Source organism: Oculina patagonica, chromosome 1, assembly GCF_052425735.1.
Source record: "Oculina patagonica isolate OP01 chromosome 1, crgOcupat, whole genome shotgun sequence".
Taxonomy (NCBI): Eukaryota; Metazoa; Cnidaria; class Anthozoa; order Scleractinia; family Oculinidae; genus Oculina; species Oculina patagonica.
The window spans coordinates 37,200,575-37,225,824 of NC_135758.1; the positions used below are offsets into that span (position 1 = coordinate 37,200,575).

The following is a 25,250-nucleotide window of genomic DNA, read 5'->3' on the forward strand; positions in this document are numbered from 1 at the left end:
GACTTACCTGTCATAATTGTGAAGTCGATATCATCCACTTTGCGTCGCGTTTAAATAAGAAGAGTATTAGCTTTGCGTGTGTGCCGTAAAGTTTTATATTTTCATAAATAAATTAATGGGCATAAGAGGGCCGTCGCATAATCCTCCCCGCGCAGTTAAGTACTAAGTACACACAAAAGAAGGCATTAAGGTGTTTTTTGCACGAACAAGATCTTGACAAATGTTCTTGTTATTAATGAGACTGAGACGGGCGGATATCAGGAGTAAGGGGAAATGACACACTGAATGGAAAGAGCGATACATTAGGCTGAGTATCACACGGAAGCTCCAACGAAAAACAGTCAATTTCAATTCCCAGCTTCAATTAATTAACGGTAATTTACACATTTTTCAATCTCTTTCTTGCAATGATTTTAATTTTGTCAATTTTAAAGCAGATGCTGTGGTTATTTCGATAACAAATAACAATAATAATAATAAAAAAGGTTTTGATACCTCTATTTTACAGTAGACAGTATAAATGTAGATCAACAAAATGAAACCATTTAAAAACGAAAAAACCCATTTAAGTGCGATGTGGTTTTATTGTAGTTTGTGCTTTACAATGGCTTTCTTTTTCAGCCTTCATTTAAACAAGCCATGATACCTCAGGCTTTTTTCACTCTAATGTTGTTTGGTTTCCGTTTACCTAATTAAGTAATTTCTTTTGGTGGGTCGTCATTTCTTTTAACAGATGCGAGCGATCACTGAACAATACCCCTAAAATTGGAAACCCATTCACCACAAATCTGCGGATAGAAAGTGCCGGAAAATTAGATCGATGAAAAGAAAACCCATTTTAAAACGTGCTAATCGGACTAACTGAAACTCTCTCAACAAAGTGTATTTTCTTCCTAAACTACCGGTCTGGCAGCTGTCCTGGATTTAAATAATAAAACAGCACAAATCTGAACTTTGATTTAGCGCCTACAGCTTCGTAAGTTAAAATAACTTATTTTTCTGTAAACAGCGTTGACGCAGAAATTAAATCACCGCAAAGTTCCAACTTTCGCTCCCAAAATTGTATTAGTCAACAAAAAAAGGAAGATTTGTTCTAGGATCGAGTCAGTTAGTTGAGTAAAGTTGTTATTTGATTCGAAGGCTACTAAATATTATCGCCCTTTTGGACTGCATTTATATTCAGATTGCTTTGAATCAACAATGGTAAAAATAACAAAATTGATGAATGACAAAAACTCCGTGGGTCTTCCAGATCAATCAGTTCGTGTTTCCATGCTGAACATTTGCGCAAATTGTTTTCCATCTCTGCGGGAATCGACAAATACCGTCAAAAGCTTATTTCATGGAAGAAAAAAGTTGAAACACTGCTTAATTGTCTTGAAAGCTTTTTCTTTTCTTTTCGATAGTGTTCAAAATTTGGGATCCAAAACTTACAAACTCTCACAACAATATACGAGTTTATATAATCTGTTTCCCCCCGAAAGGCTCGCCGTTATGTGTGCTAATTTCTCATTCAAATTGATATCAGCTTCACTTCAAGTTACATTACATGTGAAGAGGAACCAGATTTCTTAAATGTTGTTTGTTGAAAATATTTTAGATTAGTTACAATCTGCAGCTTGCATTATTGAAGAAAGGTGAAATTCAACCACAAAGTGGCAGCACTATATAAAATTGAAACGGTTTAGCTGTGCATCATAATCAAGGTAACGGGCGAGATCAATGGAAAAAAAATCAAAGCACAGTGCTTTTCAAACATGCTCTGTAATACTGCTCTGTTTGTGATTGTTGTTCGACTGTTTGGCTCCGTTTTAAATTATTAAAAAAGGTTTTAATATTAAAATTCGAGAAATTATTCTCCGTTGCGTGATAATAGCCCCTGACACCTCTAAAATTGAATTGTTCTGATTATAGTTCTTGTTGAAACTTAAAATGATAAAAAGGCTGTAAAATTGACCATTTAATTCCAAAATATTCACAAAATAACAACTTCTTCTACATACAGAAGCAGGGCTTAGCCCGGCTTCTGCATGTAGAAGAAAGCGATCTACACCCCTGGATGTCGACTAGATGGGAAGTAACAATTCACCGAGAACCAACAATGTCACAGCTGGGTGAAAAGGGGCACTGTAAAAACAAACAAAACCAAAACAAACAATGTAAAGAACAAACCAAGGAGGAAGAAATATCAAGAGTAAGCACTTTGTATGGCGTATTTTTCCGGCGTTTCTTTCTTCTCGAGTTTACGGGCACACACTAAGAGAAAAGGTCGTAAAAAGGAGAAATGACATTATCCATCTTTCCATTTGCAACGCTATGGTAAACAGAAATGATGGTAAAGCTTTATCTCACCGAAAATATTTCCAAAAATAGAAGCACGAAAATGCTGGAAGGAAGTCTTGGAGGCCTGGGATAATTGGATACCAGGGGTCCAGGAAGTTGGAAGTTCTATAATCAATTGCTACTGAGAAGATAAAGAGTACAAAAGACTTAGCAAGGACAGCCTTGAAAACACTCTGGAGTATAATAAGGACGTCGAAAATAAACAACTCTTATGGAAACTAACTGAAATGGAGATTCGACAAAAACGATAATATATTCGAAGCGCAACAGCGAGCTTTTAAAGAAAAAGAAAAAATGGTTCAGGACAAATTACAAAAATTAGATCACATCATTTGCAATAGTATGGACCTTATTAAATTTATCCCTGGACGACTACGAAGATGCTTAGAAAGAACTTCAGGCCATTATTGAGAAACAAAAGAAGAGAGGCATGTTAAGGTATAATGCCCGCTGGGTTGAGCTCAGGCAATGTTCTTTCAAATTGTTACATCGAATTCTTATTACTAGAAAAGAACTAAAGAGATTTGGAATTATTGTTTATGATAGATGTACAGATTGCGGCCAACCTGACTCGATAGAACATAGTTTCTTGCATTGTCACGCCACTTTAGGCCTTTATAACAATGTTTTAGATTGGTTTAATGCACAATATAAAGCTTGTCTATTTCTCTCCGCTGAAGACGTACTCTTAAACATAGATTATTCCAGCCCTAATTACTTCACTAGTCAGACGAACCAAAGTGTTTCACTACTTCTATGATATCTGTATACAAACAAAACCGATCACTAGGATTAGGTGCAGATAAGTGTATACACAAGTTCCGTTTTAGGCACCAAAAAGGCCAGCTACGATTTTCGAGAAGGCAACAGCGGCTCGTAAATTCGGGTAATAATATACCGTTCCGTAAAATTTTCTGAAGTTTGAAAGTTCAGCTGGTGTATCCGAAAAGATACACTTTGTTAGCGTTTAAAAATAAGGGTTTAAACGCACAAAAAAGGGCACTTATAGAGTAAAAAACGGTGTTATGATACCTTTAGTAAAATTTTCTCGTTGGGTGCCCCTGTTGTTCGAGAGACAAACAAATTCTCAACAAGAATGGAAAATGATAAACTGAATTACTTTATTCACGTAGAGGAAAAATTAAAGGTAGACGTACATGTAAAGAAAAAGAAAAATTCTTTTCATAAAAAAATAATTTCTTCTTTCTTCGATATTTAAGCACGAACACGGTCAGTATCGTCCATCCACTGAGGCTGTGGTAAAACAGGAGCCTTTTTCTGCTGGTGTCGAGGCACAAGATTAAATCTGGTTCCTTTAACATCATTTTCCTCGCTATCAGATTCATTGTCAAGATCATCCGAAATCCTTGCCCGCCTGAAGCGAACTTTCCCCTCGAAATTTGGCTTCTCGTCGAACCTGTCGTGACCGCCATCTCCACTGAAAAGCTTCTGCGGGGCATTAACAGCAGACTCTACAAGGAATTTCATCCGTGAAAGGGCAACGTAGACCGTGTAAGCAAAAAGAGCTAATCCACAAGCGATGCATGCTGGGAGGATTAGAGCAGCCATCAATGTCAAGGTTGCTATGGCGATGATCCCGCCCTCGATGATAACCAATAGGAAAACGCCGAAACAAATAGCCACGCTTGCGAATACCAGGTACGCCAGTAGGGGTAGAAAACCAGTTACCAGGAATGCGCCCAGGAACAGAGACATGAAGGGTCGTTTCGGTCCAAGATTTACGGCCGTGCCCAGCCACTTCATGGCCATACTTAGGAACTGCTTGGAATGCCTTGTTACTGAGGCTATCATGGTTATTTCAGCGTTTGGTAATTTGCTGTGGAAAAGAAATTAAAGAAAAGGTTAACAGATGTATCATGTTCTTATTAAATATTAGCCTCCCACGCAGTCGTTCTTAGGGGCGATCGTGTTAGGCTGATTAAATATTCGCTCAACTTGAAAATTTTGCTACATATCCATTAGACCAAGTAAAAAAACAAATGTTTCTTGTCCGATTTTCTTTAAAAAAGAGAGCGGGCGGGCGCTTTTTGTTATTTCCTCCATCGTCAAATTCTCCAGAAGCGAACTTGCAAAATATATCCTGACCTCTCACGGCCATCAAACTTCGGTCCTAGGAAAATCGCTCATTGAATTCCTTCCCCTATAAACACCCGATAGAGAGAGCAGTTGCTGGGAACTGTATGATACGCCCTGCCCCTCTTAGAAATTGCTACGTATAAGCAACATCCAAATATATGTAATATCCTTCTTAAATCATAAAATGCTACCGTGATTGAGCGATTCGATTTCCGAGTCAAATCAAGCGTCAAAAGCTCAGTGAAACAATGCACAGTAGATGTATGTTAAAATAAATCTAAAAGAGAGGCCATAGCGAATGCGCACCATACGATTTCACGTACAAAGAGGTAAAAAATCGTGATATAGGATGTAAAGGTTTAAGAAAATACAAGGGATCTTGCCCCGGCCGATAAAAGAGAGGTGTCCCTTTAGAGAGATTCGCCCATATCAGATGCGGAAACTTGTCTCTCTTAATATTATGTGTGAGCTAACTGTTTGGTTTAGAAAAGTTCATTTGGTCCGATATATTTAAAAAGCACATTTTTGAAACAGCGACTTTTACAGCACCCTGCGAGCAGAGCCCTTTCTTTTCCACTGATACACTTGAGAAGAAAAGGGCTCTGCAAGAATCATGTAAAATCTTTTTTGAGCATGCGCGAGGTTTACGCGATGCTTGCGCGTTTAGCTTGCGCGAGGACGATTTAATCTTAGCATGCGCGCGCGGAATGGCGTGACGGATCGCACACGACAGCGTGAACAAAGTGTTTCTTTTACAAGTTCTTTTTTTTAAGAGCGTCTGAATTCCTTCAGTAAAAACACGTTAAGTACCGCTTGAGGTATTATTAGTGAATTTATGGTAGAGATGTGCGATTTTAACAGCGAAATTTCTTCTTGGTTTGCGAAAAAACCGATATCTTAAATGATCCAAAAGCTGCACGCGCGCACTAACGGTCGCAGATGGCGAGAGCATTCGTCAGCTCTTGTGCTTTCAAGAGCGTACTGTGGGCTCTGTCTTGACCGTCAGTTTCTCCAAAAATTTATGCCTGCGCAGCAAAAACCGGTTTAATCCGGGCTGACCAGCCCAAACTTTGGGGCTGCGGCGACTTCAAAGAAATGACAAGATTCAGGCAGAGCCTCTTTCTACTTTCCAAATCTCAACCGAAGGGAAGTTAAAAGAGGCTCTGCTCGCAGGGTGCTTTTACAGATACAGCGAGTTTTTGAGACAGCGTCGTCTTCGAGTTGGTGACTTCTTTAAAATAGCTGCCTTTAGAGATAGTGACTTTTTGATAAAGCGGTTAAAGAGGAACTATAACAACTTCAAAATAATTGTAGTAACATTAAAATTTTACCGTATGTGCCACTGGTGAAAACCGCGTACAAACTGCGCGTGCAAATTGTGAGTTCGGTTTTGAACAACGTCAGTTTCCATGGACACCAAAACAACAAATATCGTTTTCAAAAAAAAAATGAAACTGATAAGTTACAGACCCAGACAGGCATGGCTTTCACTTAACTGTTTCCTGTCTTTTGAACAAAACTACTAAACGACTATAGCGATGCAAAGTACAGATGTAATTGAGGTCATGACACATACAAAAACACAAATATCACAATAACTTTTGAAATTCCTTTTTAACAAAAAAAAATCATGCTTAGGTCAGCCAGTCCTTAAAAACTACTCCTTTTTTAACCTTTTTTGACCGTCAGCGGAACCGAGGTGTAGGCCTAAATTTAATTTTAAATTGTCTTTTTTTGAATGAGTATCAATGAAACATTTTTCAGCTTAAATTAGCAACACTTCAAGTTCTCCTAAGAACCGCATACGTATTTTGCAATCCGTTATAAATAGTGGCACTTGTAATCAGTGCTGCTAAATAAAGAAAACACGAAATATCTTTATCAAAAGGCTAAAAATATATATGACTACTCTTACTTGCTCATGTTATGTGGGGCAGCATAATCACCCTCGATGAAATCGATCAAATCTCAAACAGACGACATGCACGCTTCTGACTGCACGCTCGATCGCCGCACGAGATTCGAAATTAACGTCAGAAACAAAACAAATCGGCACCCGCGGAAAAAAACCGTTAAGTTCCACGACATGTAATCGAGACGTAACAGACAAAAGGCAAAGTAACAAATAGAAAAAATTAAGCCTGTTAAGTCGATCAACTGATACAAAGAAATATATTGACAAGCCGTAGAATGAACTTTGAAATCTATGCAAGACATAGATATGGTCCGAGTTCACTTAGTTCAACAATCATTGTAAGCAAAAAAATGTACTTGTAATTCAGTTTCCGTTTTACACTAGGTCAATATTTTGAAACAAGTCCATACCCAGAACATGGGAACAAACTTAACCGCGACAGCAATTGCGTATACCTTCTTCCTTTTTATCTTTTCTCGTTCTGCCGAATTTGCGTGTGATTCTGTTTGCCTCCATCCGCATCTCGCTCACGTTGCGCGCGCTCATTCTTCACACTTCACGTTCCGCGTCGCACCATACACGTTTTCTTCAGCTATTACGTAACTAAAAAGTCGATCGAGCGCACTTTTATATTGGATACAATAACGCGGAAGACAACAAGTGAAGAGCCCTCCATTGATCCACAAATCTACACGAATGAAGCTGAAGTAATGCGCACGAACAACGAGTAAGCCAGGCAGCGAATCACACTCACGAATAAAAAAAACTGGAATTGCCCGTCTTGCCAGGGAGTCTCGTCGCCAGATATTTTTCGGCGTCTTTTCAATCTTTGAATGAAAGCGTTGGGCTTTTACTTAGCTGTGATTTATCATGAATAGTCGGTAGCGCGAATCCGCATTAATTAAACTGAACTGTGCAAGCCACATGAAGCTAGAAGACTTTTAATCTGGGAAACCAAGAAACTTTGTAGTCAAAGCTTATGTAAACAAAAACCCAAATTCAGGTTAATCATCTGTCGGATACTGCACAGTTCGCAGACACATTGTTGCTGCCAGTATACAATTTCAAGTCATTTACGTCACACAAAATTATCTCCATTCAGTTTGAAAGGGAATCAAATAAGAAATTGTCATAAAGGACCAAAAGTTGCTCGAGTGGTCGATTTCCGTCGTAACATGAAGGACATGAAGCGTTTTGAAATACTTCTATTCTTCTCCAAGATGGGAGGCCAGTCAATAGCATTTTACCCCCCCCCCCCCCCGGGTTACCCACACCCTATCCTCCCTTCGCCAGCGCCTTAACATTGACAATAGGCCATACCGTATTTTCTCAATTAAACGTCGGGCTCCGAATAATCGCCGGGTCTTCGAGCTAGAGTGGTAAGCGAGCCTTTCAGGCATTTATTCGAAGTGTAATATGCTTTAGGTATGATGGCAAATCACATTCATGTCACAAACAATGATTTAATTTGCTCCAATAAACTGCACCATTCAAATAAACGCCGGATCCACGGAGCCAAGTTTGAAATAAACGCCGGGGGCGTTTAATTGAGAAAACACGGTATTCGTATTCTCGGTATTGGACTGGAACTAGCTTGCAATGGAGGCTAATGCGGTAATCTTTTCAAATGCAAATACTAGTCAGCGATCGAACGCGGACCGCCTGATTCCAAGTCAAACGCACTAACCATAAGGTCGATTAGAGCACCAGCGCTTTTCTTAAGAATTTTTTTCAATAAGGGGTACACTTAAATGGAACGCAAGCTCACACTAAGTTGAAAAAAAAAATTAATTTCCCAATTTTCATTTTGAAAAGCCTTGAAAAGCAAACAGCCCCTGTGAAAGTATACTTGGTAGCTTTTATTTTAATGGTCGCATACTTGGATTTCATTCATAATCTTAAAAGTTAACATTACGTGACTCGAGGTTTGAGTCTGGAAGTAAAAGGGTATAAAGTCCAAACGCTCTTGTAAGAAACCGTTTATAATTTAGTGACAAACGACAAAAAACCAACAACTATAATATCATTAAAATGCAATAAAAAGTATCAAAACACCCGCAAAAAATAAATAGTTAAAAATGTTAAATGTTAAGTGTCGCTGATTTGAACTTTAACGTAATATTACTCTCTGGCTCTAGTTACCAGGAAGCACGGTTTGATAAAACAAAAATGCAGTCAGCAGGCGAGAAAAAAAGATAAATTAAAAATAAATCAACTTTGTTTTACGAGGGTTGCACATAACAGTCTTTCGACTGACAAACCTGTGGCCCTCGAATTCCCGATCGAATTGGAATTAAGAAGTGTTGGTTTTTGTGGAGGAAGGAAAACCGGAGAAAAACTCTCAGAGCAAGGACGAGAACCGACAACAAACTCAACCCACATATGACGCCGGCCCGGTCCGGGAATCCAACCCGGACCACATTGGTGGCAAGCGAGTGCTCTAACCACTGCACTATCCCTGCTCCCCCGAATGCAAAAAAACCCTCAGTGTTGTCTCGATTTTGCAATAAATAGAGATGTTGACTTACCGGCGGTGCAAAAAGAGCTCGTATTCCTTACGTGCAGTTCCTTGTAGAGTCCGTGCAGTGAGCAGAAAGGATTTTATTGTCTGGAACACCGTCGGATCAGGCCATCTTCGCTACATGCAGCCTGTGACAGTTACAAGTGCCCAGAAATCAGCTGATTTCTTTTTTCATGTACACAGGTACAAAGTCTGACCTTGAATAACCTTGTATTGTCGAATTCTTGACTTTATTTCCTGTTATTTCCTGTAGGATCCAGATTACGCAAATATGACGAAACTATCCTGTGTGAGAAATGAGCTTGAAGTCACGCACAGCGCATGAAAAGTCATTCCTTCAATGATAGCTGAATTATGACTGCATTCATTGGTGCTTTCACAGTAATCCGCATATACCCTGACATTTTCTGTAAATCTAAATCAGGACTTTGTTTTCTTGGCGAACGGTACATGACCAGGCTATTCCTGCTGCAATACGTTTACAGTCAAACCTCGGAAGATTTCCTAGACTGTCCAGAGTTTCGTATTGCATCGGCATAGCACGTGATTTGCCAGCAAATTTTCGCAATCTTGCAAGGCCTGCAACGCAACTTACAGTTCTTTGCTGAACCGACGAAAAACACGAAAATCATTAAAAAGCGTTTGTTCGTGTCTTGCTGGTTTCCCTTGGTCAAGGTTTGTCTTGAGGTGGTACAGGCCAGGCAAAGAGTAAGCACTGTGAGCTGTATAAATAAACGTCTCTCAAGACCCCGGTACAAGACTGACTAGACTCGACTAGACAAGTCCTTGCGGGGGTGCACTATTGTTTTATTCCATTACCGATATTTATAACATAAAAGTTCAGATAGCTTCCCGCATATACGCCAATGATAAATGTGAAATTTAAATAGCAAAGCAGGAACTGAATGCAGCTAACGTGTAAGAGATTTACCAGTATGCTTATGAAGAGTCCATAAGGCGAATTCAACCATTGTTTTATGAACGCTTGGAATATAAAGGACTATTGTATTTGGTGGTAATTCCTTCTTTTTTAACTCAACCATTTGTGGCTAGCTTACAAGGCCTGTTTAGAAGTATATTCACTTCGACTACAAGGTGTCAAAACCCAATAGTAATTCTAATTTCCAAAAACCAGGCTGTCGCATTCTCGAAAAGCTCTAGTACAGTTCAATCTCTTCTAGTCCTCCCCCAAAGCAGCATACGCCACTAATGAATGGGACAAAGGTGACGTGCCATCAAATGCAAGAAACAAGGCTATATTATAAAGGTCAAAGACTAGCTAGGGCAGCTTCTGAGTGAAGCTCTCCTCGCCAATGACTTCATCCTACTAGCGCTCATTACAAATATGAGAAAAGATTTCCAATGCTGACCTCTTTCTTCTGGAACACCAAGCAGTCCCATTTTTCCCTTATTGAGTAGGAAAAGAAGGCCTTCTCGTAGCCAATCTAATGATGGTTTGCTAAACGAGATCCAGATGATGTTGGCTCTTTTGCCTTGTTCCAGGTATCCCAGCTTGGCAATTCCAATTTAATTTGAAAAAGAGGACCTGCATAAGAGCCACCTACGTCTGACGTGGTTACGCAGTCGAGTCAGTGACATGTGTTCAGTGCTAATTCCATACACCACGACATTGCCCTCTCTCTTCAAAACAAAGATTAACTGAACACATCAGATGCCTTAAGATCTCGGGCTCATACCGGCTCGGTGTTAAACCTGTGAAACTCACCAGCGACGTAAAACAAAGAACGACCAAGACAATAGCCTGTGTGCAGCAGTCCCGCTTTTGAGCTGAGCGGGACGACTGCACACAGGCTACTAAGACAACCGAAAGAACCTCGAAGCAATGTAGAACAGGAGACCAATAGCTCCAAATCAAAGGAAAAAAAACATCTCGCTTTTACGGTATTTGTACTTTGGACTGTAACACCCCTCTGTAACAGACCCAGTGGAACCCGGCCCAGTGGATTATTTTCCCCTACCCAGTGAAAATTTAGTCTCCCCGGTACTCATCGAATATTTTCATTTTACTCGCCTATTTTTGTGCTTCCCCAGTGACTGTGCGTTGTGACTTATGTCGAATAAACTTAATTTAGAAACAAGCCCAAATAAGCCGACCCAGTGGGAAATTGACCAACCCAGTGACTTTTTTCAGATTCCACTGGGTCTGTTACAGAGAGGTGTACTGTAGAACCACGCTGAATGGGAGCCTTTTGTGCGCATCAATCGGTTCCAGTCTCCCGGATGTTATGGAAAACAAGCCAATAGCAATGAATGATACGATACGATACTTTATTAACGTGAAAGAAGCTTAGCTTTACGGCTAATTTACAGTTAAAAGCTAAATTAACTAAAATATATACAATATAAAAATGCTAACTACTATAAATAATATAATAACCATGATTAAAAATATAAAAAAAAATCCTTAATTGATTAACATCGCTATAAAAAGTCCTAAAAAATAAAACTTACAATTTAAAACGTTAAATTTCGAATGTTGCGTTTAAAATCCTTGGTGCCAGCTAGGCAGCGTACGTTCTAGGGAAGTGCGTTCCATTGTTTTGCGGCGTAATAACTAAAACGATTAAGGCCGTAACAAAGAGCCGGGGCGAGGGAGGGCGTCCCATGACCCTCCTTTTCTTGGAGTTTACACTGGTAAAACTGCAGTTAGATTTTATAAAAGAATTTTTTCACAAGAAAAAAAGTAACGCGTCTGGAATCAGTGTGAAATCGGGTTCTAGAGACCTTAAAGTTGGAGGCCACGCTTGAAGAACTGACCTTACCACCTGTCTGTAACTGACAATGGAAACTCACGGCCTCGAAAAACTTCAGGATTCTGGTACATGGCAGTTTCAAGTGTCAATTCGAATAACAACCCTCGCCAGCTCCCAGGACAATACAGTATTCTCTCATCAACTAGTAATGATTTTTTTTCTTGTTAAGCTATAATCCCCGCTTTCTTTATTTACATTCACCTGTTGAACGGTGAAGTCAAGCAAACTTAAGTGCGTATACTTTTTTTCTATAATTTATTCTACCCAGGTTAAGTTTAAAAAGTACACTGAATATGTTTATAAACACTGACTGAGGCTCTTTCGTTTATGAAAGCACTTAGTTTCAATATCTGATAAATCAAAAATAGTTTACCTGAAAAACAAACAAGCCCCGTTAACCTAACACAACTACGGGATAACAAGTTGTTCACCAACATTCCATTGGCTCCACGTTCTTCCCTACTGTCCACTGTTCTATGATCCAAAAGTCCAGTCCAATCTTCTTTCCAGGGAAAACGAAAACGAGGTTCGTTGTCAAGGCTTTATCGAACGCGATAAAATGGAGTGAGTAGAACGAAGAATTCTAAAAGAAACTTCGAAAACTTCGAGCTATGGATCTTATCGATTTAATTGGCGACTCGAGAACGGACAGCTTACCGGCTGGGTTTCTACGATCGATCAAAATCAAGTACAAACAAGAATCCTCCCGAGTTTTTCCGCCAGGAACCCCGTACAGCACCACCAATGCCGGCGCGAAAGCCACTCCAACGCAAGGAGAAGGTCAAAGAACTGGCTCGGCGGCTAGCGGGTCTTCTGTACCGGTATGTTTTAAAATAACTCGGTAATCGAACTTTACAATTATCAAGGACTCTTCGACTTTTTGTTTCTTGTCGCCCGTGTTGTCTAGGGCAAAAATTTGAGCTTTTGCTTGATTTGTTTACAGCGAAAATTCACGGGTCACTACGCGAGGGTCAAATTATAAGGCGTCAAATTACGATCATAGTTGTGGAATGTGTTGCTTTAATTTTCTCAGTTCACACTGACGATAAACATTGACCGTGTTAATGATCTCTGCTTTGGCAAATTTGTGTAACTGTTACATGTAAATTCCAGAAAGTGTTTATTTATTAATCTAATTAAAATTTTATGAAATAGGACGAGTTGCTCCACTCAGAATATTTAGATAAATAGTATACAGAGTGAATCACGATTTCATGATCAAACGCTTGAATTATTTCTGTAAAAGCGATTGTTACCCACTTCACAAAAAAATGTTATCTACAGAACCATACAACCTAGCATTTTAATACGAAGAAGTGAGCCTGTGCAACCATATGATTAGTGAACGGAAGCCATTTCAAGACATCCATTACCTTACCTCATTAGCCAATCAGAATTCAGAATATGACTTGCATTAATTTGAATCAGTGGGAAAGCGAGGGGAGCTGACTTCCCATCCATCTCTTGAAATAAACTCCTAGTCATGACCGCACAACTTGCAAATCAATCATTGATAGTGGCTATAACCAGTGAATTAATCACCTGAGCATGCATAGCTGTTGGTAACACTAAAAAAATTTTCATAAATAAAAAAAAAATAAACACGAAAAAGTGTATTCCAAAATGCAGAGGAACTACTTTAATTTTAGCCTGTTCCAGGCATTCGGCGCTCTCCTCCCCGCCCCCCTCCCCTTATTTTTTTTCGCTCGCCGTTTTTCGCGCTTCCCAAATAACCGAACGCCTGGAACAGGCTACTTTAATTTGAGACAGAGGTATGCAGAAGATTGTTAATATAAGAAGACAACCCCTTTGCACTTAAACTATATTTCCTCTGTCAGGAATATAACTCTCTCTCCTCTCTCTTCATTTTCAATAAAATACATGTAAAATTTTAAACATGTAAATATCACCTTATTTCCAGAGTTTCATGGGCTGGCGTGTTCCATCACGACTGATTCAACAAAACAGAACTGATCAGCCTTTGTCAGCAGGTAAGGGCTTACATGTATCTAATCTCAAGATTTTCCACTTTGAGATTGTACACTGTTGCTGATCTTTCATCTGATTTATCTCTCTACGTGAAAGCCATAAACTAATGCTTCTTTAAAAAAACATTAATTTTTTGATTTGTTACAAAAGTTTATTTTTACTGTCTTTGTTACTTTAAGAGCGCTCATGACTTAGAAACTTGGTTATTGTGATGAATAAATCATCATAAAAAAAGTGTAAATTAATTATTATCAAATGTAACTCTCTCTGTAGCTTAAGGCAATATTGTTTACTCAGAGGGTTTGCAGCAAGCACCTTACATTTTCTGTTGCTCCTTTTATCAATACAATAAACTCAGGTGGTTATGATGCCGGGAGAGGGAAGCTGGGATCCAGAATGTCTACACTGAGTAGAAGATCTCAAGGCAGTGCACAGATGATTCCACCCTCCAGGGGAATGGCTGATTGTAAGTCACTGAAGTGTAATTACTATTGATAGTAATAACTTAATATGTTACAAATTTGCAGGAGAATGATATGGCTGGAAATACTAACAAGAATGTTATTTGATGTCCAATGTAGTACCAAGGTTGGCATCTGCTGCTAATTCTGTAAGGAAGAGTCCTCTACAGAGGCAACTTACTCCACTGAATCAAGTAAGTAATTCCTTGTCTTGTAAAATGATGTATTAATAAATAATATTGAAAAGCGCCAAAGTTATTTAAGAAAAATTCATGTAATGAGCTAAGCCCTTCCACTAATGAGAATTGACACTTTGTGTTGTATTTTGATGTATCAATGTACAAATGATGAACAAATTTAGTACTACACAGCTGAGAAGCGTTTCCTTGTAGCATTTACCCTGTTCAGCCCAATTATGAATATTTTATACAAGCCCTTGCTTAACTAAACAGCTTTTTAAATAGAAACAGTAGCTTATATAGATATAGCTCATGTAACAGGGTACCCTCCACCTATGATTTGTTCTACTCAGGGTGTAAATCAGTGTTGGGTTCCTTGTTCCTTCTGTTTTAACATTAAATCTAGCCTCTTTATTTCTTTCTTAATAACATATAGACTTCACTGCCTGTAGTGGGAAACCAGTCCAAAGAGTCAACTGGCCGAGGTAAGTAGGAAACTACCACACACACCAAAACAAAACTACAGTGCCAGAACCCTCACTGCCTTAATTTAAAGTGCCCCTGTGATCAAATTTGTGATTTTCATTTTTTACATTTTCGTGAACAATTAGACTTTCTTACTCACCTTGCCAAATTTCAATCTATTGCGAACATCAGAAGTCGTTTTATTATATCATTTATTCCAGAGAATTTACGGCCGCCATTAATCATTCTTGTTCCAAGGCTTGGAGAAAGTGACGTCAAAGGCTCAAAAATACCTCACGGGTTGAAATTATAACAACAATCAGCATAGAAAATTGCACAAAAACAAGTCCAAAGTTTTTGTTGCTTTTCGCGTGATTTTCAATATTTATTGTTATTATAATTTCAACCCGTGAGGTATTTTTGAGCCTTTGACATCACTTTCTCCAAGCCTTGGAACAAGGTTGATTAATGGCGGCCGTAAATTCTCGGAAATAAATGTTAAAATAAAACGACTTCTGATGTTCGTAATGGATTGAAAACTGGCAGAATGAGTAAGAAAGTCTAATTACACACGAAAATGTAAAAAAATGAAAATCAAAAATTTGATCACAGGGGCACTTTAAATATTGTTCAAAAGAAGGCATTTCTTTGAAAAGTTGAGAAATATTTCAAAATGTTGCAGTTAATTTTTGGTTAATAAACACAAAATAAATATAATCAGGGACTTTGCTGAATCCCACATTGAATACCTGTATATTGTGCATTCCAGTATTATTTAAATTCTAATGAATGTTCTTTAATTTCTAGAAAAAAGTATTTCACAAGATCTGGCAGAAGCAAAAAGGACTGCCCTGGAGAAGGTATATACTATAGAAATACTCTATCTAAGGACAGCTACCATTTCAACCTTCTGTATGATAATTTAGCTACACCTGTACATGGTGATGGGGGACATGACCTATACTAAGTCTTGTAGATGGATTTGTCTGGTGTGGCTTAGTAAGGAACAGTGCTCAAAATTAGCGGTTGTCCGGTCGTCCAAGACAACTAAAAGTGCGTTCGGGCAACCAGTTTTTTAGAAAATTATAGGCCTGGTTGCCCGAGAAAAAACCGCTGGACAACCAGAGAGCTTACACGACCATGATCACCCAACAGAATAAACAAAAGAAGTTATAAATTTAAAACATAAAAATAGCTTTAAATACTTCTCTTCTAATCGATGGAATCAACCACGATTCTTAGAAAAAGGAAATTGAAGGTTTTAGTGTGTTTTTGCGGGTATAGGGATTTATAAAATTACTACACCGCTTCTCAAAGCAAAAAGGAGTATTTTCATTAATGTTAAAAGTAAGTTTAAGTGTCGTAATTTTGTTTAGGATGAGCTGTTTTTACACTGCTGTGAATGTAAAATAAATCTTATCGTCTCACAGCCTGAGAACAAGAATTTTAACCAAAAAACATGCAACAATACGGACAACCAAGTCCTCAGCAGGGCAACCAAACTCAGTGGTTAGGTTGTCCGGCATTTGCCATAAGGGCAACCTGGATTTTTTTCTAATTTTGAGCACTGAAGGAATGCATGTGTTTTCTGGCGAGCAGTCAAACTGCTTACAATAAATAGTAAGTGTTGCATTTTCAAGTACAATGTACACTAACCAATTCATAAAAATTTTCCAATTCTTATTTTTCAAAGCTTCCCTTGTCTGAATGCTACCTTGTTTATATTTCAGTCCATCAAGAAGACAATTCATCCACAATCACTAGAAGCAGTGGATAAATGGTTAAAAACAGCTACTGACAAAGGTTAATATTATTAAAAAAATGTATTTTATTTTTTATCCTTGTGTCTAAATATTGCAGAATACTCAATCTGCTTTTCAGTACTTTCTCCATATAATTATATTTATTAATAGTACTATTATCGTGGATGCTAAATGCTCAAACTTAGTTGTTTTAATATTACAGCATGTACAAGTACTAACAAGTTACTTGAGGCATATTTAATTATTCTGATAAATCTTATTTGTTGTTGTTTTATACAAAAGAGCATGAGTTGGCATTGAAGTTCTTTAGCACCCTATCTGGAGTAAAGACAGACAAGATGGGTACCCTTGGCCTTAAATTAAACCATGACCACTCCGAGGGAAACTGTGAGATCTGCGACAGTGGAAGAATTGAGGAAACTCTGGAGGCATTGGCCAGGTACGGTACATGATATCAAGAAGTCTATATGTATATGTAGCGATCTATTCAAAATTTAAATACAGCTGTACATGTTCATGATTATCTTGAAATTTGGTTGTAAGAACAGTGAACAAGGTCTTTGCCCATATCTTTTAGATTACCATAGGACATACATGTTTTCACTAGCCTTTTGTTAGCAAGAGTGTTGTTATACGCAGTCATCAATAAATTTTTGCTACTCATTGTTTTAAATTCTGAATTATTTTAAATTAATGTAAACTGAAGTCTTTCCCATACTCTGACTCTTGCTTATTATTATTGGTATTCCACAGGGAGGACACTGTTCTATCCCGTGGTAAACTGCTGTACAATCCTAAAAGGGCTCCAGACATCTCTAAACAATCGTATTACCAGAAAGCCAGGCAGCGTCTTCCAGTTCATGTGCGACAGCAGTTCCAGACATGGCACCACCTTCCAGTCTACAAAGTAGCTAGTGATGGTGCCATAAACAAGAGTTCAATGTTCACACAGCCTCACAAGGCCTATGGACGGCATTTTACCATCCATCCAGAGTGGGGACTTCACAAGCCTATTCAGTATTGTGCTGTAAACCAATAGTTACAGGAAGTCACTGTGTGTGTGCTGAGTGAGAAATGGCTAAAAGCCTTTTGTATAAAAAAAAATAGTTTTCCAAACATGGCAATAGGCCTTTGTCATAAATATTGATTGTGTGACCAAGCCCTAGCGCTAGCACAAATAGGAGTCAAATATCGAACAAGCAGGTCTAAATTAGTATCCATGTTGTGAAAATTTCAACCTTGATCTTTAGATGGTAGATGACTAGAAACGTTATGTTTTTTGTTGGTACAAGTCTTAGTCTTTCACTGCTTACTTTAATGATATTATTTCTTGATGTGCTATTTCTGGCACCCATTTTGTGTAATAACACCATTTGACATGTGACCAGTTAATCTAATTATCTTGCATCACTTCCTTGATGGTAATGTAACTTTAACTTTTAGCTTTGTTAGGGTCCATATTATTATCTCAAAACAAGTAGAAATAATTATGTAATCTTTGAAGGGGTAAAGGCATAAAGGCTTAATTGACTTAAAGTCAGACACACAGCTCTGAAAAATATTATTTTATAAGACTTTTGTACAATAAAAACAATTTTGAATCTGGCCCAATGTTTTTAAGCTTTTATAAACTAACCAAAGTATCAGGAACATGCTAAATGACTTTTTGTAATACACCTTTCAACTAAGTTCTAGCCAGTTCCAAACTCTCGATTGGTAGCCTGCGTTGCAGACGAACAAAACCCCGGTATAGTGCGTCTGCGAATTACCGCACAAAAGCTTGTTCCGGCCCCCCGCTTGTTACCAGGGATTTCTATAATAACCTCTGATTAGCTTTTGAATAGGGCCGTTCTTTCGTGCGTCGTAATTGGTCGAGTGCATCATGAGAAACCATAGTTACGCTTTCGACGAAGACCAGATACAAAACAAACTTGGCGACGATCACGGCAGATCGGACCAGATCGGTGAGAACTAGCGTTTGAAGCGGTAAAAAAGCAGCCGGTTCGAACTATCTCATAAAAAAAGAAAACAACGATAACGACAAGAAGCATACACAACTGACAAGCAAAAAGGTCATGGTATAAATGTTGAATAATCTACATTTGTCTTGTGGTGAAAGAATGTCACACAACGAACATCCGTCATCCATGATGAGAAGCTACACACCTTGACAACAAAATAAACAGCCGGACCTGGCATTACAAATGCAGAATGCAAGTAGTCGACATCTTCACGAAAAATTTAGGACCAGAGGGAATATTTCAAAAGCTCAAAAAATATCTTGCAAATATGAATGTTCCAAGACTAACCGCGATAGTAATTACATATGACAAATGTAAAACAGAGGTGTCAAAATATCCGGGAAAAATATACAAACGGAAAGCCGTGCAGACCAATGTCTTATGGCTCTACTCAACTTTAAACGCCTCCAAATAATACAACTGACAGCATATCGTGCCCTTTCTAAACAAGTGAAAAGCGAAATAGATTGGATGACCAATTCCAATACAGAACGGCACAAATATATGACAAGAACGTTTTACTGTATCTGGTATCTGGTATTCATCGAACGCGTAACTATGGTTTCACGAGATCCACTCATCCAATTACGGCGCACGAAAGAACGGCCCAATTCAAAAGCCAATCAGAGGTTATTATAGAAATCCCTGGTAACACGCGGGGGCCGGAACAAGCTTTTGTGCGGTAATTCGCAGACGCACTATACCGGGGTTTTGTTCGTCTGCAACGCAGGCTATCGATTGGTGGTGGCAAATGAAAACAGTATCTAGAGCACAAACAATGCAAGAGAGCGGAAGCATGGGGGGTCACGCCCTTCCCTCCCCAATCCCCGTCATTTCTTCCTCACTTGCCCGGCACTCCTATAGCCCCACCAACTGAGGGCCTGGAACAGGCTAACTTAGTTCAGATGGGGAAAATAGTCTCCAGAAAGTTATCAAGTCTTTTGTCAATAATGTTGCTAAGTAACATATGACATATCCTGAAGTCAACTATAACTGGAATGGGACAGATGGAACATCTAAAGTTACACAAATTAACAAAACCAAGGATTTGCCATTAACAACACTGTCTTGTTCTCCAACTAAAGACAGATGTTGTATTCACCTGACTGAAATCTAGTCATCGAGATCCAATCCAAATTCTTGATACATAGCTCTTGTTGTAGTACCATCTATCTCAGCTGTGAATAAAGGATGCAAAATAACAATTAGAAAAGTCATTTCTTATAGTGCAGTAGTGCATATGAGTAGTAAATTTAATAATACTGAGTTATAGGCCGATTGCCTCTGTGTCAAAGTGAGTCTTCCCTGATGCTTCAATATCTGGAGAAATCTATAATCCAGACCTTCCAGCATGAATATGAATGGACCTCACTCTTACTAACGTTCATGTGAAAAAATATTAGTTTTACAAAGTTTAGCAGACTGTATTTCACTGAACTGCTTAATTTTTGAATTTTATAGAAAAATGTACTTTACAAGATCTAACTTTTTTGCTAGCTAGCCTATTGGCTAGTGACAACTTTGATTTCACTAGCTGAAACTAATTTTCTACTTGTCAGAATTCTCAAGCTAAATTAGGTTTGGCAGGAGGCAGTTTGCCATCTCTACTGACTCTGTTATCACTATCTTTAGGGTTAATTTTTGCCTACTTTTTGGTAATTTCAGCTTGTCCACAGTCTTTGATAATTTTATATGTGACGACAGTGAGCTTGTGAGTTCAGTTCTCTCAGAATCGATTTCAATGTATGGTTTTCTTCCAATCAAATTCATGAAATTTTAACTAGCCATTTTGGCTAGTGAAAGCCCAGAACCTACCAGCCAAAACTGCATTTCTACTAGCCTGTGGCTAGTTGGCTATCGGTAGTCTCAAGCCCTGATATTGTTGACACTGTTTTCCCACAAGTCTGAATCATACTTATTTACCTAATTTGCCAATAAGAAGCTGGCCAACATCCTTGATTTCATTGTATTCATGAAGTTTCTGGATGTGCAGCTGAAGCTCTTCTTCACTGTATCTGGTGATTCATGACAACAAAAAATGTGGTTTGAGTAGGCAGTCTTCTTGGTGTACAGCTTCAAAGTAAAATGTTTTCCAATAGCACGGAATAATAACAGTGCAATCTTTTTGGGTTGGCTTCAAATTAAAATGTTTTAAGGGGACAAATAATTATGTGGTACCTTTACCAAGGCAACCTAACTTAGGTTGGGTTAAAAGTAGATTTTATTGAGACAACAGAGAACCACAAAGAGTGTACAGTGTAGGGAAGAGAGGGAAGAGCCGCATATTGTCCACTTACTACATAACCATGTTTCCTTCCTTAACTGGGAGATGTTTGTCGTAATGATATCATATAAGGGAGGGCAATTATTGGTAATTACCATTTAAAAAAAAGTGAAGCCACAAGCCATGCGGCCCACAGTCTGTCGGAGCTTATCCCGGTTTCCGTAGCATTGAGCAGCTAGGAATATTTCTACTCCCCCCTGAATGGGATGCTAGTCCATCGCAGGGTAACCCCCCAGCATTATGTCGCCGGTACCCTTTTATACACCTGGGTGGAGAGAGGCACTATGAGAGTAAAGTGTCTTGCCCAAGAACACAACACAAGTGACCCCGGCTGGGGCTCAAACTCGGACCGCTCGATCCGGAGTCCGACGCAGTCTAATCGTTAGGCCACCACGATTCCCATTATATTACTTTTTTAAAAGCATCAAATTCTTTTTTTAAAATTTGCATTTATTTAGCGCCAAGTCATTGAAACAGCAAATTTTGATTAATCATGTATGCATTGGTGACATGAGCTCCTTAGAAAGACAGAGACATCATAGAAACTGGCTTTGTGTTTGAAATCAACTACTCACTCTTTACTGAGTTCAGCAATGTCTTTGTTTAGGATCTCTAACTTTGCTTCTAAACTTTCAATCTCTTCTAATAATGATGATTTGTCTTCAACCACTGTACTCTGTTGTCTTGATTGAAGCTGAAAAGTTAAGTACAGTTACTGTAAGAAGCCCAAAAAGGAGTAAGGAGTAAGGAGCCCAAAAGTGTGACCACTTTTAATGTTTTCACATTCTTTCGTGCAGATTTAATCCAATCAGAAGTCAACTAGAAGCTGTCCTCGGCAGTGGACACAATTTTGGGCTCCTTGCTTTCTGTCTTCTGCCCCACATCTCATGGGTTTCTACTTTTACACCCCCTCCCCCCCCCCCCAATTCCTCATTGATTTTGTTACAAAAATGTTTTTACCCCATGAAGCTCAAATTACCCTTGCATTCTTTATGTTTAAGGGTATTCCTAAAAAATTAACCTCTGGTTGAAAGGCCCGCAAGTCTCCAGAAGCTATATTATGGAAACAAGCCTCATTACAATCATAAGGAATTGCACAGACACATTTTTCTGACACACACGACATTGTTATATCTACTGACCTGTCGAAATAAAAAAGAATTCTACAACCTTGGATGAGAATGAGTGATCTACTTACAGGTGACTTGAAAGGTTGTCTTAACTTGGAATTGCTCCTGAAAAAGATCAAGGAATGATTGAGACAGTATTATACACCCTTAAATCATCTGCAATATTGATATGTGGTTGTTAACTAAATTTTTTGATTGTAATGCTATCCCTGGCAGAAGTTATTCCCTGGATATGTATACAGTCAACTCTCTCTAAGACGGACACCGTCGGGACCGGCCCCAGCTGTCCGTCTTATAGAGGTGTCCGCCTTATAGAGAGTCGAGGTAACGTGACACCAGAAATTTTGAGACAATAAAGCTAAACGGCTATGCACAACGAATACACGTCTGTTTTAGTCGCTTACGTTAGCAAAACCTATAAAGTGGAACAAAAATAATATCAGAGATTCGACTTGTTTGTTAATAACAAACGGTGATACTGTAAGTAGAAAACTAAATCTACAAGTTTAAGCAGAGAAGTAATGCGTTTTAGCGGATTGTTTTTGGTAAATTTGGTATTCCAAAGGTGCTGACCTGCTATGCTATATGTCGATAACAAGTTTTGAAGTATTATTCACGAAAAAAAAAACTTTTAGTGCCTGTCCGTTGGCGGTTTTAAAGTGTCCGTTGTCCGTCTTAGAGAGGTGTCCGTCTTACAGAGAGTTTTCTTACAGTAAAATGACTGAAAAACGGCAGGGACCATAACCAGGTGTCCCGCTTATGGAGGTGTCCGTCTTATAGAGGTGTCCGTTAAGAGAGAGTTGACTGTAGACCCAAAAAGTCTCTCTCTGGGAGGAGAGGTGCTCGGGTATGGGAGGACTACAGGAGGTGGGGGAAGAAAGGGTAGGAAGTGTGAAGCGCATCAAAATTGATAATTTCACCTTATTATTATTTTTATAAATATTTCATCATCATTGTTATCATCATTATTAATATTATTATTATTATTATTAATTTCATTTTTGATAGATCTCCCATCATGTTAGTTGGAGGTATGTCACGTGATGTTCAGCCAATAAGAGGGGGGTGAATAGGTTCGCGGATCGACGGATTTGGCCTTAAAACATGCCCAGATTGCTGATTTTTAACTGCGCTGCGCAGTTCTTGCTCTGCACGGGGTTTATTATTTTTCGTTTTGTCGGTGACCTGTACCAAACCTCCACTCGGTCAGGCTCATGTCACGCGATGTTTAGAAGCAACAAATCAGTAACAAATGGAAACATTTTCTTATTTTTTGTCTTTACAAAGAATGTTCAGTGTGAACTATTCGATTTTGAAGCGTTTTATTCGAAGAAAATTCTAAATTTTCATGCGTCGAAAGAAAAATATATTTCAGCGGGCCAGAATCTGTGAATAAATACCATTACGTTGGTGTAAAAGAATGTGCTGACATGACAAGTTTCACTTTCGATCGGCTAGGCCTCAGTCACGTATTTTTCAAAGCTTTTATCAGCTACCCAAATCTTTGCAAATCCATTAATCTTTACTTACAAAATTCAGTGTGAAGTATTTGAAGCGTTTGAATCGAAGAAAATACTAAAATTTCACGCTTTGGCGGGCAAGAATTTACATTTATTTACATTACGTTTGTGTCCTGGAATGTGCTGGCGTTAACAAATTTTTACTTTCACAAGGCACTGATCGGCAAGAATCACGCAATGCTCTGAAAGGTTTAAATCTGCTACAAACGGAAACTAAACAAATCCTCTGGTCTAAACTTGGCATGTTAAGTGTGAAATATTCGACTTTTTAGCGTTATTTATTTTTGGAGCTGTGTCCTTTGTAGGATTTCTGAAATCTGATGGAAAACCACTGAGACAAACATGCCCTGACTTGCAAGGGTTATGTCATTGCTAAATTAATTCCCCGGGGAATTCCCATTCAGCAAAACACAGGTCTAGTGTTCTTCTCAAATTTGATTTAATTATTTTGCTCCAATATTCCATTTTCAGAGCTGTTTATTCAATCTTTAAACGGTAATTCAAGACAACACTGGATGCTGATTTAAAAGATTTTTTTGTTTCACGGATCAGGATCATGGGAATTAAATTTGGCCACCATTAGCAAATTTATAAGAAAACTGTTTAATTTTGGATGGAACTAGTCAACCATGAAATGTCACTCAAGGTGTTTTCTTACCATCTTGTTTGTCAGTCGCAACATTGTTTGACGCAGGTAAAAGGGAAAAGGGGAGGGGGGTGCATTTTTTGTTCCCCCCACATGGCTCCCCTAAAGTGCTCACGAGACCAGCGCAGTTGTAAGCTCTAAGAGCTCTTGTTTGCAATACATTGAGCGGATTCGCGGATTTCAAAAATACAGCGGATAGCTGAGAATTTGGCGCGAATTCTGGGTTCTTCATGCCAGGAAGCTCTGATCATGGATAATAGACAAAATTTGGATCACTTTGGTCGGTCTTCATCGATATGCTGGCGAAATTGTAACAAAAACAAGCAATAAAACGAAACTTCTCAATAAATTGGCATAAAAAACAACATCTACTGTCTGTCACAGTGAAACTTTACCACACAAAGTTTTCAAGTAATGCGGATTCGGATTTGAACGAAAATAGTGGCGGTTTTACTGATTTGGCCAAAAAATAGCACAGATCGATTTGCATACCCCTATTCACCTCCCTCTTATAACGACCTCATTGTGATGGGTGGGTGTTGATATAACATTTACATATTATTTATGTAATTTCCTAAATCATATGTACAATAGTATATCTAAACTAGCATGCAACATCTACCTTGAGACCAAAGGTCGTTTCCTGAACGTTCCTGGTGTTGTAAGCTGCTTTGGAGTATTTTGCGTTTCACATTTACATTTTCCATTAATATCTCTAAGGAGGCACAATACAATAGGTGTTATTCTTATTCAGTGACATTCAAATAATTAAGTGGCCCGGTAATTCAGTGGCCCTTTATTATGTAATTTAGCCAAAATAGGAAAATCTGAAAACAAAAACAAGCTTATCACAAATTAAAGCTTATAAGCTTATATCTTGCCAAGTGAATGAAAACTTACATTTGTTGTTTGCCTTCCAGAGCTATCTCAGTTTGTTGAGATGGACTTGAGAACATGTTCAATATTTCGGCTGAAGTTAGAGGTTCATTTGCTAGATTAGTCTCTTTCAAAAAGTTCAAAAACACAAATTTTTGGCACCCTCCTTTGCCGCCATTTTGTAAAATAGCGCGGTGTTGAAATTCGCTTTTTCATTGGCTGAGAAAATGACGTGTGACTGCGTTCAAGACTGGTCAGTCACTGCT

General features: G+C 38.6%; 3 protein-coding genes across 4 annotated transcripts; 1 reads left to right on the forward strand and 2 right to left on the reverse strand.

Annotated features, from left to right (window-relative positions):
- Positions 1-3,445: 3,445 nt before the first annotated feature.
- On the reverse strand, positions 3,446-6,483 carry LOC144650448 (uncharacterized). Its single transcript, XM_078510137.1, has 2 exons — positions 6,356-6,483; positions 3,446-4,180 (listed from the first exon to the last, which is right to left on the reverse strand). The coding sequence occupies exons 1-2, from the start codon at positions 6,361-6,363 to the stop codon at positions 3,559-3,561; spliced, it is 630 nt and encodes a 209-aa protein (XP_078366263.1). The 5' UTR covers positions 6,364-6,483; the 3' UTR covers positions 3,446-3,558.
- A 5,622-nt stretch (positions 6,484-12,105) lies between these two features.
- Positions 12,106-19,741, forward strand: LOC144628189 (uncharacterized). Its single transcript, XM_078486256.1, has 9 exons — positions 12,106-12,471; positions 13,572-13,641; positions 13,998-14,105; positions 14,221-14,294; positions 14,716-14,764; positions 15,552-15,604; positions 16,475-16,547; positions 16,790-16,946; positions 17,261-19,741. The coding sequence occupies exons 1-9, from the start codon at positions 12,262-12,264 to the stop codon at positions 17,544-17,546; spliced, it is 1,080 nt and encodes a 359-aa protein (XP_078342382.1). The 5' UTR covers positions 12,106-12,261; the 3' UTR covers positions 17,547-19,741.
- Positions 17,396-25,186, reverse strand: LOC144628435 (uncharacterized). 2 transcript variants are annotated; one of them, XM_078486535.1, is made up of 7 exons: positions 25,009-25,186; positions 24,731-24,823; positions 22,011-22,047; positions 21,388-21,506; positions 20,452-20,543; positions 19,631-19,706; positions 17,396-17,532 (listed from the first exon to the last, which is right to left on the reverse strand). In XM_078486535.1, exons 1-6 carry the CDS (start codon positions 25,062-25,064, stop codon positions 19,642-19,644), a joined length of 462 nt encoding a protein of 153 aa, XP_078342661.1. In that variant the 5' UTR covers positions 25,065-25,186; the 3' UTR covers positions 17,396-17,532; positions 19,631-19,641. The 2 variants fall into 2 exon arrangements, with proteins under 2 accessions (XP_078342661.1, XP_078342655.1); XM_078486529.1 differs by lacking the exon at positions 17,396-17,532 and having other exon boundaries at positions 19,577-19,706.
- Between the last annotated feature and the right edge of the window lie 64 nt (positions 25,187-25,250).